The sequence below is a fragment of the Montipora capricornis genome, chromosome 6 (assembly GCF_036669925.1).
Source record: "Montipora capricornis isolate CH-2021 chromosome 6, ASM3666992v2, whole genome shotgun sequence".
Classification (NCBI taxonomy): Eukaryota; Metazoa; Cnidaria; class Anthozoa; order Scleractinia; family Acroporidae; genus Montipora; species Montipora capricornis.
In genome coordinates this window covers 60,546,859-60,564,773 of record NC_090888.1, presented here as the reverse complement: position 1 = coordinate 60,564,773, position 17,915 = coordinate 60,546,859, and the positions used below count along the sequence as shown (strand labels likewise).

The following is a 17,915-nucleotide window of genomic DNA, read 5'->3' as shown; positions in this document are numbered from 1 at the left end:
AAGACATACGGAAGTTTGCGTAACTTGTAAAGGTTGACCAGTGAACTAGGCTTGAGTTAGCATAAAATGAAGTCGGTGCTGCGTAACACAAGCACTTGTCAGCATTCTCGTTCTAGTTACGAAATAAGAAAACGAAGTCCGCCATTAAGTGTGACCATCACTTTCATCGGAATCGAATTACACACTAACAAATGCTTGGAGGGGCTTCCCAGAGAGCGGGTTTTAGCGAAATTCCTAACCTGCGATCAGGCCCATTTTTAGCTTCGCCCATATGTTCTCTTATGTCGTCGCTCGCTAAAATTGGGCCTGACCAAAAGTCTCTCAAGAATTCCGGATGGTCGGCCAAATTTTGGCCGATCAAACTCGTGATCTGATTGGCTGTTGAAACGCCGGAAGTGAAAATGCCATCGTCATTGCGCGGAGCTCTCGTGAAGTCCTCGAGACTAATCCGCCATAAGTGTACGAAAAAATTTGCTCCCTTTTGTTCTTACAATGACGTGGACGGTGAAACTTGATTTTATTTGTATAAATAGAGATATGCCATCTGAAACATCTCATAACTTGTCCAGAATCGGGTTTGAATCTCTGGAAAGAGTGAAATTAGCGATTCCGTTGTCGAGCTCTGTGGCCATGTGGTTGAAAGTACTTTGGCACAAACTTCCCTGACGTTTTGAAAGCTAAATAGCTGGTTCTTTCAAATGGCAATGAAAGTCGATGCATTTGGTTTCCTGGAGGAGACAAAGGCCATATATATCAACAGGAGGAGATGCAGATAAAGTCGCAAGTTACACGAATGCATGTTTTGAATATCTGTGTATCAAACGGCTTTATTTACTTACTGTACATGACACGGTTTGTTTGCACAGTTTGGAGTCAAGATTGCTTCATAACATTTCCAGTTGATTTAACTTAACACTCGCTCTCCAGAAACTGAAATGGCATGAGACCAATTGTACAAAAATAAACGAAACTTTGCGAGTCCATCTTACTGTTCGTACCCCATCAAAAAATTAACGGCCAAACTTATCATGATTTTACTGCGCGCAATTCCAGAAATACTCTGCAACTGAAGATATTACCCGAAAAAATCACCAAAGAAACCTTCATGGGCAAACACGTTAAAGGAATAATGTATTTCTCTTTTTTCTTTTTTTTTCGTTAAAAATCTATTGCCAAACCGTCCAACGACAAAATGCAAGGTTATCTCAATTACAAGTTAAGATGTCAAGCTTAAAAGATTGCATATTCAGTGAAGTTCGGAGGAAGAATTACAAATGTGCATTTCTCAAATTAAAGCCAACGGTAACTTTCGAATTCGTTTATAATATTCCTCCCACGGTAATTAACTCTGGTCAAAACAAAATACCGGTAGCGTGAATCCGTGAATCTGCCGTCCACGCGTGTATTGGTGTAATGGAAGTAAATTTGATTGACCGATGAAGGACATGTCAATCAATCAAAAAAAGTGGGCAGAAGAAATTTCGAAGAGGAATTTGGTCAGGCTCTATTTTTCGTTTCGCCAACTCCACATTACGGACCACGCGAAACTAAAATAGAGCCTGATCGCAGGTTACGAAATTCCTAATTTGTTCTCTCCCCCAGAGCCAGCTCTCCCAGTAAAGCGCCGAGACTGGCCATGAGGAACGACATTCGTACGCATTACTTCGACTTCGCAAGTTAAGACACGTGAGAAACTAGAACTGAGAAATCATAACCGAATCAGAACCCAAAAATCATGCCTTGAATTCGACACATACTCAACCCCACGCACTAAAATTGACCGATAGTATGATTTATAAAGCAGAGATGTCGGCATTTTCAGGTATAAGCCCTAGACCTTTTAGAGCAAAGATGGCTGCCTCGGCTTTGGCTTGCTTCTTGTTGCCGCAAACAACAGCAGGTTGATACTCAGTGTCGTTGACTAACACTTTAAAAAGGAACTGCTTATGGTGAGCGGGGCCATGATCAAAGATCAACGAGTAGTCAGGAAGCTGCCACTTTCGCTTGCTGCAGTATTCTGCCAATGCAGACACTGGGTGCTTTCCTACAAAACAAATTAAAGAACATCAATTAGAAAACTTTTAAGTGATGAGGCAAAAAGAAGATTTCAACTACTCAGGTTTTGACCCGCTAATTTCGCACCACATTCAATGGACGATAAGTAACCATAGTTGAGATTTACTCATGCATTGCATGAAGATATATTCTTTAGAGACGAAGACACCAATTTGTATTTCGTAACTAAAGTTTTCAAATTTCTTTGGTCGAGCATTTCGCAACTCTCTCGTTAATTTTCACGTTCCGACAATCATCACGTCAAATGTTTGTGTAACAGCCAGGAAAAGATACATTCTTAAATCAAAGAAGTTTTGATTCCATGTGACTCGTTTTCAGACCTTTACTTGTGGGATTCAGTCAAAGGGAGGTTACCCGGCTCTACTCTCCTAATCAAATCAGGCTACCGTAGATTCAGTTGGAAATACTGGCTTACACACTTCCCATGTTTTTTTAGTTTCAAAATTCCTTGGGAGCCTCCATTTTATAATTTTTGACGCAACATGGAAGCCTCTACTTTGCGAAAGACAATTTAGTGTCGCTTGACAGAGGCAACCGTAACACGTCATCAAATACAAAATGGCGGCGCTCTAGAAAGTTCTAGACCAAAATACTGTTTGATAAGATCTTTTCCGCTCAACCTCACAGAAAAAATAATCATTTATGACGGAGCATTTCTCACAATTAGGCACTCTTTATTTTCAAGAGTGGAGGTTCCCTTTAAACACATTCTCTCCTATGCTCAGACATCTTTGTGCGACAGCTGGAATTTCAACGTTGTGCGCATGCTTACCATTACTGCCTATGGAAGACGTAATGTCGGGTAGACAGGAAAGAAAATATCCACCAATACCATAAGGGAAAAAAACCCACGAAGCTAGCCTCATGCACATACGCCTTGTATCAGCGAGTATCAGTATCAAAGAAAAACAAAACCATAAACCATAAAATAAGGCGCTTACAAGATCATAGGGGTTTTTTTTTAGCAAAGCAAAAAACTTTGATTGATACTAAATCCAACTCTAAATCTAATAGCCTAATATCTGCGCAATTTTTAGGACGTTGACAACAAGCTTACAGTGTTATCGCAAAGACAAACGGAAGGTTTTCCAAATGCATGATGCCAACTCGGCTTCTGAAAGAAAAACCTTGCCAGAAATTTTAGCAGGAATTTCTGATCTTTCTGTGAACCTCACATGCAAATTAGCAGTCACAAGAACGCCAGCCGACGACGTGTCCGGGAACACAGCTGCGTAAAATAACCAACTCTAAAGTGATCTTGCATCAGACGAACACTGGGCTCTTGCTCTTGGGCAAGAACACGAAGGCGGAGTTGCTGGAAGCTCGGTTAGCGCAGGCAATAAACCATTTTAGAGTTCTGGGCCCGGTTGTTCAAAAGCCGATTAAATCTAATCCCAGATTTAAAATTAACCAAGGAGTTTATTTCTCTGCTCCCAAATGCTGTTCAACGCTGATATTCGGCAAGACTTTACATTAGAGGAAGCCAATCTTGAAAAACAAAATTAAGCAAAAGGAACTTTCACCAAAAAGAGGAAAACATGAAACAAAAGCTTACGCTAATCCAGGATTAAGTTAATCGGCTTTCGAACAACCGGGCCCTGGGCTGTTACCAGGTCTCTGAATAAAAGCGCGGCTGGAATTGACCTTGCTTTTATACCAACCTTACAGTTATTGTTATGTAAATAGAAACTCGTTAGCATTAAAACAACATGATTTACATAAGAAAAGTAATGAGGTTTGTTTCAAAGGCCTAGTAACTGAGCATACATGTAGAACTGTAGAATGGTCTGTTGGTGAAGTAATATCAAAGCCTATAGGTTGTCATGTTTAGAGTCAACCAAGCTTCGAACAATTTGTCCTGGTCATTTTAGCGAAGACGATATTCATTGTTTGGCGCTACAAATAAAATAATAAACCAACAATGACTGTGAGAAACTCTTTTCGAACTCGTAAAGGGTAACAAGTGAATTAATTCATTATTCATCAAAGAAACCACCTTTTGTAAAAATTAATGGCACGGCAAAGTTCTAACAAAGTAATATTGATGGTCCCTCTGTCAGTTCTTTGTATTGGTGAATATTTAACTTTCATTCTGGCAATCTTGAATCTGGATCTTTCACACTTTATTCCCAAGATGTAGGATTCAGAACTACTGAACCATGTTGTTTGCAGCAGGCTAGGGAGGGCGCTTAACCAGTTAAATACAACCGTAACAATAAAGAGAGCATTGATCTTAATTCATGCAACGTGGCCCTGATCAAAAACTGATATTTCTGTCCAATACAATTCTGTCCTTTTCCTCGCTTAATAGGCACGACTTACATGTAAAAACAACTTCAACATGACACGGTAATTGTAATGGATTTATACACCGCGCATATCACATACAGTCTCATAGCAGTTTACAATTCTCTGAGAGATACAGTGTAGACCACAGACACCGGTATCACCCCCCCCCCCCCCCTCAAATCATCACATACAGTCTCATAGCAGTTTACAATTCTCTGAGAGATACAGTGTAGACCACAGACACAGGTGTCACCCCCCCCCCCCCCCCTCCCCTCAACTCTTCACAAACAGTGTGTGGGTTCTTTAACGTCCCACAGTGTCGATTGTCAGGGAAGACTGTGAGACAGGGCCTACGGTATATAGAATTTATCTAAAGAAGACTTGAAAGCTAACCACTTGCAGATGAAATTACAAAGGCAGCACTTTCTCCTCTGTAAGTTAATTTTAAGTCTCTGAGTGTTGGGCTGATTGGGGTTTTGAACCTGCGAAACTTTTGCCGAGTGCTGGGACATGGAGATGAAGATGGAAATGCAGATGTGACCTCATGGGGAGGTTTCTAATAAAACTGTTCGTTGGTGCTGTGTGGGTTGGGTGGGAAGTATTAGAACTGGGAATCACCTAGGTTCATGTAGTAGATTGGTCACAGGAAAGAGTTTTAGATACCATAAAGATCTTCCTAACCTCTTTGGATCAGTGCCCACCTCTATTGCGTTTAGGATTTGGGGTAGGTTGTTTCTGAAGTATATTATATGTAATGAACAGATCTATTTGTCGATGAACATTGACTCCGGGAAACCCGGATAAAATCCGAGTGCCTTCTTTGCAGGAGTCGAACCCTACGACCTTCCAATTACTATTTCGGATGCTCTACGACTTAAGGGCGATTTCCTTTTGTCAGAACTGGCCGGCCAGACCAAATAATTTGCAAAGAAAGTGCAACAATTTGAAGGAACACTTGCATGGTGATCCCTCGCATTCTTCTGGAGGAGTATACCATCCTCGAAGTGTGTGTAATTTGAATGCGTTGTAGAGTTAGTCCTTCCAAATGCCCAGTCTGGCAGGTCAGTTCTGTCAAATGGAAATCGCCCTAAGTTATAGTAGGGGCACCCAACGTCAATTTTCGGAAAATATCTGTTCGGAAGACGATTTGAGATCTAGAATTTTCTCGCGAAAGCCAGGCCATTAATCAATGACATTATTATTATCGGTTTCCACTCTTTAGCCAATCCCAAGAGCCATTGTATAAGCTCCATCCTGACACAAGAGAAAGCTTAAATATCAAGCATTAGCCATTGTCCAAGCAAATTTAGAATATTTTTTTTCCTTTGGATGAAAGGATAACCCTGAAAAATCATTTCAATCTCTTTGCCGAGGTCAGTTTATGTTTACCTCATAAACCCAAGGAGATAATGTAATGAACTCATAGTAAGTCAGGGTACATGTAGTTCTGAATCCACTTGGGAATAAACAGTGAAAAAATCCAGACACTAGACACAGCCATTTATATTTACCTGCCTGCATCAATAAACAAGTCTTGCGATGGCAACCGTTTGACGGAACAATCTCCTTGCAGTGCTAAAATTCTCAGCAACATTGGATCAAGAGGCATTGCAAATTGAATTGCTTGTGTTCAGGCGTCACTATGAAAGGACTTGTGTCCTTCACTGCTAAGGGAAAAATTTATTCGTTTTTAACCATCAGTGTAGAATGGCACAGACAGCTGGGCCATTTTACTCTGATGGGTTGCTATTGTGTTAAGAGTGACTTGCATTAGAAAAAGGTTTAAGAACAAAAAGTCTAGAGGAATGAATGATGTACGTACAGTATAACAAAAATCCAGCTTTAAAGAAGTACACATTACTGTATATCAAAGGCAAGCTGGGAACTTCAGCAGACAGTTGATTGGCAGCTGCAAGTGAAACTCAGTGCTCACTTCATACAGTATATTAATTTTTAATTAACATTATGAAACAAAGGGCTTTGCTGCTACTTTAGTTGTTGTAAATTCACACAACTGCAAGCGAAAAATGAAACAGTGACATTAAAACAGCCAAGCAATTCAGATTCCAATGCCTCTTGTGCACAGACTCCTAATTATGCATCACATTAAAATCAGAATACCAAGAAGTACATAACTTAAAGGGAATGTACAGAGATCAGTTTCTTTTTTTTTTCATACATGCTGTGATTTCAACAACTTCCAGCCTAGTTATTTTAAGCAGTATACCGGTACTCTGCATGAAATAAGTGTATTTACATGCATTATTCAAATTTCATACACTGTATGAATTCCGATTTTCTGATTGGCTGATTTGTACCACGGGATACTGGGTTGTGACGAAACAACTTCCTTGACATCATTATAGTGGTGTAATAGCTGTGGTGTAAATTCAGCACACCACTGTCATTACACCATGGCCTCGGTTGACTCAAAGTTTGATGATTTGTCAGATGCAGAAATTGATTCTCTATTGATGATGCAATTCCTAAAAACACCAAGAAAGCAACTGCCTGGGGAATATCTGTTTGGAAAGGGAAGGTTGAGAATTTTAATTTTTTTCATTCAAGCTAGTTGAGGTGTTTTTGCGTGGTTTCAATGCCGTGTTTCTTCCTGCAGTGTATTCAATTTGAATAACAAATGTTAACGCACTTATTGCTCATGATTTATCCGGGTTTACCTGCACTCGTTCACTAGCAATGAACTCGAAATTTTCAATACCGCAAATGGCAAAGCCTTGTGGGGTATCCATTGAAATTTCCCGTTCAGTGTTAGTAAACTTGTGCAGGCAAATCCTGACAATTCACTCACTCACTGAGTGCGTTAACCTGCAAATGCATGTATTTGAAGTCTGCATGTAGGTTATAGCCAAAAGAGAGAAGTGATCCTTGCACTTATCTGGACAAGTGAAGCAATGAATTATTTTATTATTCATTCAAAATATTTCCTTGTTTCTGATTGGCTAAAACCACATGCATAATTCACTATAACCAGCTGCTGTTCACCAAATTTTTTGTTGAGCAGAAAAATGGCTGCGAGTAGGTTTAGAAGTTTGAGCGAGGAAAATAATTTGAATGAATAATAAAGCAATTATTGAATTCGGCTTTCGTAGAATATGAAGAATTCTGCAGATCTCGGAGGATGTTATCCACCTCGGCCTTTGGCCTTGGTGGATAACACCCTCCTCGACCTGCAGAATTCTTCATATCCTACTCAGCCTCATTCAATAATTATTGCTAAATCTCTTATAGACACCCAAAAACTTCAAGTGGCTTCAATAAGGTATAACTATTATAATAACATTATTATAATACATTGATTTCAGTCATCGAGTCATTTCACAGGGACAGGGGTGCAATGAATTATTGAACTGTTCCCACCTGAGCTGCTTCATAGCTCAGTTGGAAGAGCACTGCACCAGCATCACAGAGATCATGGATTGAGATCCCTTTAACCCATTGACTCCCAGAGGTTCCCCATTGACTAGTAAAATCGTCCGGCGTTAGACAGAGTAAAATACTAAGTCTAGCCGGTTTCGGCCATTTTGGACATCGAAGGGTTAATTAATGGAGGCATAGTTTTTCAGTGAGTGATTAAAGCCCCCTATATTTTACAGGTTAAATTGCCTACATTTGTAAATTGTACAGATAAGTGCACTTCTCACTTTTGAGTAAATACTATGCCTTAATACTTACAGGCTAAAATATATGGTGGACAATTATTTTGTGTTTTTTCATCTTTCCCCCTGTTGGCCAAAAGCAATGTGCAGCACAACAATAATAATATTGTTCTTAAAAAGGTACTACACAATGATGAATTTGCAAAACTGGGCATCAACAACTGATGAAAAGGAGCAAAAACCTCTGAGAAAGTTGTCAAGAACCCACCATGTTACAGCCAGTACTAGCTGTAGTTTTAAGACTATCCATGAAATATAATTTAATGCAAACAAAAATTCATACCAACCCCTTTGGTACAATTATAAGTAAGAGGTGTGAGGTACATGTTAACTCTTGAAGCATTCAAATTATTAATTTTGTCACAACTTACTTGCTGTGAGCCGTGCTAGCCAAAATAAAATAAAAACATTAATAAAACAAGTATGTACCTTGTAGGTCCAACACTGCAGGTGCACCCTTCTTGGTAGCTTTTTCTTTTCCTGCACTCAGCCCTTTCCTGTCAATCTTGACAGTGAGAGTGATGGGTTCAGCGTGACCTTCCCCTCTTTTACCAATCACTTGGCCTGGTTTCCAACCCATCTTTTGCAGCAGCTTCATGCCAATTCCTCCACTAACTGGTGCAAGGTTCTGGAACATGTCCTACGATGGAAGAATGAAAAAGAAGCAATAATTATTAGATACAGGGCTCGAAATTAACGCAAATATCCTGTCGTAAAAGGTGACAAGATAAGAAAATTTAGTCACAATTTCGACAATTTTAGTCGCAAAATCGTTGCGCTGTTTTGTGTTGTCAGTGGTTTAGCAAAAAAAATATGAGCCTGCAAGCTTCATGTGTAAAGAAAACAATCGAAGGAATGGAGCTGTGCACGTAACATCACAGCTAAATTACGCTACAATTACGCTATCTTCAGATTGAAAGAAAATTCCCGGCGAGAAACAAAATGATTTTGTCATTTCTTTGTTATTTTAGCAAAAGTACATTAGCAGTTCGGCTAACCTATTTGTTTCGAAAGAGCGAAGGAAAAAACAAGTTGCAAAGGGACAGTATCCAGTTGCAAATGCGACTGTATTGGTCGCAATTTCGAGCCCTGAGATACTACTAAATGTACGTGGACTGTGGATGGAAATAAAATTAATACTGGTCAACAATGTACATGTATGTAAGACTGCTTTCTTGAGCCCCCTGCTGTCCCTACATGTACCTTCCAGATCAATGCACAACCTTCTCCCAACCCTGTAATAGCTTTTAAACTGTCATCACATGATAATTATTCAGACAATTTTTAAGACATCTGTCTTGCTTTGATTTGGCCTTAAGTTACCATTAATTTTACAGCTGTACAGTACCCACCAGAGAATCACATACCTTTTGAAATTGCCCAAAATTATGCTTAATTAAGGAAGTCCACTCCAAAATTAAACCAGGTGTCACTCCAGGAATGGATCCAGTTGCTCCTCAAACCAAACTTTCATTTAAAAAACTCTACTATTGTAAATTATTGGAAGTTATTTAGTTTTCTCACTTTTTCTTCCTTGAAGATAGAGTGCAAAACTTTCAAGGAAATCGTTTTGTACCTCATGCTCATGCGATATCAAAACTCAGCTTGAACATGTACCTATATAATGTATGTAGACCTTCCTTTGGTCAACAGCCTTGGCCCAATCTGGAGGTTGTAGCTTAGGCAGGAAGCAAACCCCACAGTTTTGTGATAAGACCTTAGTAGAATCTCCAATTTGACAAATCATAAACATCTTTCTTTCACAATAAATCCTAAACAAGAAACATCCTGTGGCTGCATTAGCAATTTGAAATAAAAGTACAAAAATGTACCTTCTTCGCCCATGCTTGAAAACCTCCTTGTAAATGTTCCTTTGGCAGAAGGTTCTTGACAAGCTCACCAGTAAACTGCCCTGGTTTGACATTGGATTGACACCAGTTCTGCATTTTCATTTGAATCTCCTGCAGTGTAAGTAGTGCCTCTATGTCATTTGGTTGGGCCTGAAGCTTTCTCTGGGCCTCCATTCTTTTTGCCACAAGCTCACTAATGTCAAACTTCTAAACAAGAAGTCAACGAGAGGAAGAAAGTCTCAATGATTAAAATGGAGGTGAATAGCGGCAAACATTTACTCAGCCATAAAGCAGGAACAAGGTGAATTTCAACCCCTTTAATCGAATCTAAGGTGAATAATAAAATTATTGTGTTAGAGTGGTGCAAGTGATTGTGAAAAGGAACAGTTTGTATCCTATGAACTCTATAAACAAACCAAATTATTGTTTTTTTTTTATGTTGACTCTCTTGAAATACATTTTAACTACAATATCCCTTTCACTCACCTCAGTGGGAGGTGGAGCAAATACTTCCTGTTTTGGCTGTGTCTGAATTGTAGAACCCTGTACATCAGCCACAACTGTCGCTCCATCATCAACAGATTCTTTTTCCCGGTGCTTGCTTCCACAAGAGACTGGAAACTGCACTGGTAGGGGTTTGCTTGGATCAAATGTAGGAAGACTGGGTTTGTTCATACTGACCTGCAATTGGGTGTAATAATCATTTAATAGTACCAACATTGCATCAATATCATTAATAGATAAAAGTGCATAAACATTTAATTAACTGGTTCAGATCATTAAGGCAACATTCATAGACTGAATGCTTAAATGCTGGCCAAAAAAATATTCTTTTGTTTACGTGCTGATTAGACTCACTAGCCTTGTTTGCATGGACAAAATACAGGGATGGCACTAGGATTTTTCAATCTGGGTCCTGGGACCCGCATGTTCGGCCAAATTGGGGTCCCAAGCATTTTTTGGGGGTCTCAAAATCTTGGTGACCCTCTGCAAGAACAAAAATATGTTTTAAATTATGAGAAAAAGAGAGTAACCAACTTGGAATTAATATTGACGCATATGCATAGGACTGGCCGACAAAGGCTTTTTCTAGAGCCGTTACATTCATTCCTGGACAAGAACTCTGTTAATGAAAGAGCACCCTTTCCAAGGGTTTACGCATCACTGGTTTCCTCCCTCAGGAGCAACGAACAGTGACGTCTTTTGCTATATATTTGCATTCAGTGACTTGCAGAGTAGATTCCTCTGAAGAAGACCGCAGAAGGCGGTCGAAAATTTAGTTTTAACCTTTTTAGATGTTTTAAAACCCATTTCTTAGAACTTCAATTATGATCACAGATCGCTCCAACAGTTTTACAAACAACAGAATATACTGACAAATCAAAGCAAGTTGTGTGAGTTATTTGAGTCAGTGCCTTGCGTCCTGGCACGCATTAAAATTTCGATGATGCATTTTTTGGATTTTATTTGCATAAAAATGCATGATTTCTGCGTTAACGCGATCCCTGAAATACAAAAGAAATGTTGCTTGAGAGCAAGGCTAACTAGTGAGTCTAAATAGCACATAAACAAAAGAATACAATTTTGGCCACCATTTATGCATTTGGCTTATTGGGCTTACAATTTGGATATACAGTACTGACATAAGAAATTGAAAAAATCTTCTGAAAATCGAATACAGGGGTCAGGATTAAGGAGGCTCGAACCAGTTTCAATGCTTCCAAGTGATGCTCTTCTTAGAAGGATTGACACCACGACGTTGTATCATGTATTGGTAAAATTGTGGTACCAAATGAAACACGAATTATTGCTGAACAAGATGAAGTTGTTATTGTGACGTAATATGTCACCGTGGCAATGGGCAAGCCCTGTAGAAACACCCTTTATATTGGATTTAGTTGCTCATATCTCCAAAAGGAACTCAGTGACCACAATTTTTAATTTCTGAAATGTAACCAGAAGAGCATGATAAAACTTTCTGTAAAGTTTTAAAAAATTCTGTCAGGTGGATTCAGAGCCACCTTAATTTTGCGATTTTTTTTAAGGTAGCTCTGAATCATCTGGACATAATTTTTTTAAACTTTGCTGAAAGTTTTATCATGGCCTTTTAATCACTTTTCAGCAATAAAAAACGGGGTCACGGAGTTCGTTTTTGAGATATGAGCAACTAAACCCAAAATATCGGGTGTTTTTGCTTGGCTTTCCTGTTGCCAAGGTAACTTATTACATCACAATAATGATCACTTCTTGTTTGGAAATAATCAGTATTTCATATGGTACCATAACATTGCTGTTACGTGATACAGTGTTGTGGCGTTATTCGATCTAACCAGAGAGTCTTCTAATAGTTGAAACCCTTTCGAGCCTCCTTAATGCATTTAACTCTAACGCTAGATGATTTTACTCATCAATGGGAGGCAGAGTGGTCCAGTGGTTAGGGCATTCAGTTTGCCCACAGTTGACGCAATGAGGTTCCAGTCCCATTCTAACCTCTGGTTTAGATTTGTTTCTGGTTGTCCCGGATTCAACTCTATCACGCTTTGTAAATGGACAACTGGCTGCCTCCTGCCAGTTGGGGTTCTTAATCATGTTCGAATTGTTTCTTTAAAATTATTAAAAGTGGAGTGCCTGTGAACTAGCTCAATAGCAAAGTGCACTTTCACTATAAACAAAAGCAATTACATTACAATTTTTACATTTGCAATGGGGGTGGTTCAGGATTCAATGAGTTAATAGACTTCAAAAAAGCAGCACTTAAATAGTACTTAACACCCAGCAATGTACATGTGTACAGCATAGTGATTCAACTTTATCATCAGGAGCATTTCAGGCATTTATTAATATCAAAATAACAATAAATTATAGCTTTCCCCAATCACCCCAGTCAAAATGTGCCGGCAGAAGGCTATTTGGCCGCCTACGACACAATATCTGCCGATTACTTCGAATTCACATTTGTCAGACTTGTATTCAGGATGAGGTTGGTACGAGGTTTTGTTCATCACTGTAAACTATAAAGTACAAATTATACTAACAAAGCATTATCATTTCCATTACTATGTTGTCCCTTTAATCACTACGTTTCGACTGCATACTGCAAGCCTTGATTGTTTCTCAGGCTATAAGGTCTCTTAAAAACTTGCAGTTCAACTTGTACATGTAACTAAAAAATACACCACATAAACCCGAGCCGCACACAATCGTTTCTATAAGACCATCTTGAACATTGTGTACTAATGGCGTGGGAAGCGAGCCGAGCGGATGGTCAGCGGCCAAGGTTGTTGCAGGTACAAACAAGATGGCGTCCAAACAATCTCGTCATGTTGGTGCAGGGACCCTGCAAATTTCCAAAATTTTTCAAACAGTATCAGGTGTTTAGCCCCAGAAACCCATAACTTTGCATTGAAATAATATATAATTTGCTCAAACGATTTGAAGATCTGAAGCCTTCAGTTTAATTGACTCTATAATATATTACGAGTCAACTTTCAGCAAGTGAGTTTTTCACTTTCACAGTTGAGAAGTACTTGCTTGAACAAAAGTTATCCTTTTTTCCAATAATGCTTCTGGCAGAATGTAACTTTAATTTGAAAATCGAAAGGCTTGTGTGACTCTTCATTACTGTTATCTTAATGCTATCTAGTAGGGGCTCAGTTTACCCTAAAATGCACCAGATGCAACCATTTGAAGCCAATAGTTTCAAAATTTCCTGGGAGAGCATGCCCCCGGACCTGCCTAGCATGCAAGGGGCTCCTGCCCTTGCAGCAGAGTCCGAAGGCCTCTCCTGCCTATTACTATAGCCAGCTTGCCTACTACTCGAAAACATTTTGACTGGGCTTCCCAATGAACAAAAGACATAAACTGCAAAATCTACCAGTACAGTGTCTTTACAACAGTACATTTATTGGAACACTCTTAAATATGATTAAGGCAGTGGTTAAAAAAACAGAAAAGAGTCCAAATGTAGTGATGCAATTCAATTTTTCGTAAAGACCCGAGATACATGTATGTACTTACGGGAAATATAACTGGTGGTATAGTGATATCTGGCTTTTCTTTCACCAAAAATGGATGATGAGCTACTGGATGAGATTCTCCTTCTACAGGTTTGTCACCTTCTTCACTTTTAACGATAGTGTTATCTCCTTCTCTCTCCTCCTGTAGTTTCTTGCAAAAAGCAGTCAGCTCTGCAATAGTTTTTCCTCCAGCTCTCTGAGCCACTTTCATCTGTTGTGATGAAAGATCAGCTGCAACTGGTTTGTCAGTATCACTAGATACAGATACCTTGTTTGCTGATGCTGTAGTAGCACTAAGAACAGTAGGTTGGGAAGTTCTATTACCCTGTCCATTTTTCTCTTTCGATTTTGACTTGGACCGGGAACGACTTTTTGTCTTACTCCGTTTTCTCTCTCTAGAAGAGGACTTCTTTCTTCTCCCTCTCGAGTACGAGCGAGATCTTGACTTAGATCTTTGTCTTCTACCCCACGATATAGATCGAGAACGTGACCTTCTCCCCTTAGATCTTGAGCGAGACCTCCTACCACCTCTTGGTCTTCTCGTAATGCTTCTTTTTCTTGAACGTGACCTTCGAGACCGCGAATTCGACCTTTGTCTAAAGCGGTCACCACTTCTCTTCCAGCGATGAGGTGAAAACCTTCCAGAATTCCTAGAAACAGGAGACCTTCTTCTTGATCTAGAATATGATCTTTTCCATCTTGGTGATCTAGACCTTGACTTACTATCTGAATGAGAACGTGATCTGGATTTTGAAACATGTCTTTTGTGATTTCGTCCCCTGGAACATGACCTTGACTTAGATCTTTTCTTAGATGATTTAATTCTTGAATGTGACCTTGATCTCGATTTTCTACGATGAAATGATTCTTTAGAACTAGATCTTGACTTGTATTTTCTCTTCTTTCCTCGGCCTCTGGAGTGAGACCTTGACCGTCTCTTTCTTGTCCTTCTGGGTGACTTGTCATCTGGTGATGTTGTTCTACTTCGCGAGCGAGAAGTACTTTTCTTTCTCTTTGAGTTAGGTGCATTCTCCTCTGACCCGGATTTATCCTTGGAGCACGAACCACTTCTCTTCTCAGAATCAACTCTCTCTTTTGACAGAGATCTATTCTTTTCTCTATCTAAATCAATTCTGCTCTCACCAAACAATTTTCCACATGAGGCTTTATTTCTTCCATCACTCACAGTCACTAAACTAGCATCCACATTACTTTCCGTGTCTCTTGCAGCCTCCTGATTTTCAACCGTAGTAATTTTAAGGTCAACAACCTCCTGGAAATTGGAGTCATATGTTCCTTTTGCTTCTGTTTGGGACGCTGTCTTATCAACCTCCTGTCCTGTCTTTTCAATCCGTCTGTTTTCTTCATCATTGTTTTTCTCGTTTTTGACTTCCACATCATGAGTATTCTCCTTTACTAAGATAAAATCATCGTGTTTACTTTCTTCTGGTGATTTGGAACTTGACTTCGGTGATTCAGAGCGTTTCTTAGATAGCTTGGAAGAGTTTTCTCTTTCACTTGACTGAGATCTCGGCCTCGACTCTGATGCTGACCTTGATCGTGACCTAGACTTGTGTTTTCGTCTTTTGTGCTTCTTTTTGTCGCGGGATTTTGATTTGGACGAATGTTTCTTGTGCTTGTGTTTCCTGGAGCGTTTCTCCTTCGACACTTCACCATTGTTTTTCTCTGAATTTGATATGGAATAAGCGTCTTCGGTCTTAAAACTCTCCTCCTTCATATAGACTGATTTTAAAACATTCGCAAGTTCATCGGAAACAAAACTCATTTTCACATGGTTCCGTTTTAGCAGCGGGAGCAAAATGAAATGTCGGGCGACTGCCGGCATGGAGCATGATTCCTTGGTGTACGTCCGCTGACCACCAAATAGGACAACTGAAATCATTTTACACGAAGTATTTTACTCATTGTACTCCAGTAAATGTCTTTGTCGCTTAGCTTGTAGTGTTAGTACTTAGTTTCAAAGGTTTAATTTATATTCCTTAGCCTTACCATGGCCTCCAGGGATGGTCCCCGTGCAGCTGGAACAGATGGATCAGACTTTGCACACAGACAGCGTATAGCTTCACATTACAAAGACAGCGTGCAATGGAAGGCTAAATTAAAGGCCTGTCTTTCCTTCCATGTATTTCTTATCTTGTGTGTCGGGGCTTGGATTGCTGCGGCCTTCAGTGGGTGAGTAAAAAAAAAACCCACTCGCAGTCTTTGTAATTTCACTCCCCGATGCCGTTAATTCCAATAATTGTAATCGCTAATGCCAGTTACTACCGTTGGCGTCATTGTACCCCTGAGGGGGAGGGGGAGGGTTTTTTCCCCTCGAACACATTCTCCGGAGAGGCCGATATTGGTAGATGTTTTGAATATTTGGTGGAAAAATACAAATCATGCATTTGTAAGTATTGTTTTCACTTTTTGTGCCTTCTATATTGAGCAACGAACCCATTTTAGACTGTTTTAAAGGATTACAAGTTTGATGCTCGGTATCCCAGAATCTCTTCTTTAAATATCCTGTATCCAGTAATTTTTTCCCCCAATGTTTCTCGTGACGTCATCTATTGTTATTAATATGCCAACCATAACCTAATTGGCTGTTGAAACAATGACTTCTTTTGATCCGTAGTTGGCAAATTTGAATATCAAAAGAAATGTGACGTCAATGTTTGTAAACAAGAAATATCGCTATTACACCATATCCCTGTAACAATTTACCTAAATATCCCATATTGCGATAACCCCTGATAGAGCCTCTCAAATGTTTTGAGCTGATACCACAAAGGTTGAAGTGGTTGCTTTCCATCATGACTATAAAGATTAACTAGGTTAAAATAAGCAGGTGATGTAAAAGCAGCTCTCATAACCTAAAATGGTGTTGGCTCGCTGACCTAGCCAAAAACAAAAGACTAAACAATTAGATTGAAACAATCGCAATATTATTTTATTTTTTATTACTCAGACACTACACACTACACTACCTGAAAATAAAGAATACTCAGTTACCTGTACTTTGAATGAGAGCGAGGCTGGAGTTAACCCTCCTTAGTAAAAGCCTTGCCTTGTTTCTCATGTAAATGGGAACTCATTATCAGAACAGGATTACCTGGTATTTCCATGAGTTCGAAAAGCTGTAAGGTATTACTGAATCATACCAGGTCACCTCCACTGGCAAGATTACTGTACACACAAAGAATATTGCTTTCCATTTCCCGATACCTTTCTTTCTACTTTGAACTGTTGTATTTAGTCTATGTTTGCCTGTTTGCAATTATTTTGTTGAAAGATAATGTGCCTAGTGCAACAATGGCTTCATGGCAAATTCTGATACTTTCTTTGTTGTCAATCAGTAATTAAAAACCTGATGGCACAACTTTTGTCCCAAAGTTCAGAGGCAGCAGCTAAGTAAAATACTTCCTTATCCTTGTGTGATCTCAGAAATATTGCCAAGCAATTAACTTGTCTTTCAAGTTTAACTTTTGTTGCAACAGAAGTTTGAGGGAAGTAGTCAGAGAAGTAACCCAGTGAAAGACCAAATTTAAGCCCTGACCACAATAAACCAGTTTTACTCATCTTACAGTATGTGATTCAGAACAGGGCTAGATTATAGCTATTATATACCTGGCTGGTTATAACTGAGTCAGTAGTTGATTATTTTTTAGGGCAGCTGGCTACAAAATTCTGCAGTGTCAATGATGCTTTATTGTTGACTTTTCTTCTTGACAATTATTGTGTACAGATTGGTTAAGACAAAGCCACAGCCCTGGGAATTGGCCTGGTTATTGAGTCTCGTTCCTGCAGTTGTAGGACTTGCAAGCATTACAAAGAATAATGTAAAACAGATATATGTTTGTGCAGGTGGAATTTTGTTAGTGGGAGTTGGGCCTTTAGTATTTGGTGCCTGTTTGATGATACAAGAGATTGTTTTCAGTGCCAAGAGAGAAAAAGCCTCTCCAACAGAGGCCTGGCAAAGTGCTCCTATGAAAATGGCAGCTGTA

The 17,915-nt window shown here is 39.4% G+C and overlaps 2 protein-coding genes across 6 annotated transcripts in view; one reads left to right on the top strand and one right to left on the bottom strand.

Annotated features, from left to right (window-relative positions):
- Positions 1-809: 809 nt before the first annotated feature.
- Positions 810-15,744, bottom strand: LOC138052721 (protein SON-like). Of its 5 annotated transcripts, none has more exons than XR_011133143.1 (6): positions 13,910-15,744; positions 10,379-10,573; positions 9,875-10,099; positions 8,472-8,682; positions 5,881-6,029; positions 810-2,044 (listed from the first exon to the last, which is right to left on the bottom strand). XR_011133143.1 is itself a non-coding variant. In XM_068899278.1 (5 exons), exons 1-5 carry the CDS (start codon positions 15,692-15,694, stop codon positions 1,794-1,796), a joined length of 2,667 nt encoding a protein of 888 aa, XP_068755379.1. In that variant the 5' UTR covers positions 15,695-15,744; the 3' UTR covers positions 810-1,793. The 5 variants fall into 5 exon arrangements, 1 of the variants encoding a protein (XP_068755379.1); XR_011133140.1 differs by having other exon boundaries at positions 1,907-2,044; positions 5,877-6,032; XR_011133142.1 differs by having other exon boundaries at positions 1,907-2,044; positions 5,877-6,029.
- Positions 15,745-15,848: 104 nt separating this feature from the next.
- The window catches only part of LOC138052720 (protein jagunal homolog 1-A-like), a 2,395-nt gene continuing 328 nt past the window's right edge, over positions 15,849-17,915 (top strand). The window contains exons 1-2 of the mRNA XM_068899276.1: positions 15,849-16,101; positions 17,657-17,915. The exon at positions 17,657-17,915 is cut by the window's right edge and continues 328 nt beyond it. Coding sequence (XP_068755377.1) covers positions 15,920-16,101; positions 17,657-17,915 — 441 coding nt within the window. The 5' untranslated portion in view covers positions 15,849-15,919. The remainder of the gene's footprint in view (positions 16,102-17,656) is intronic.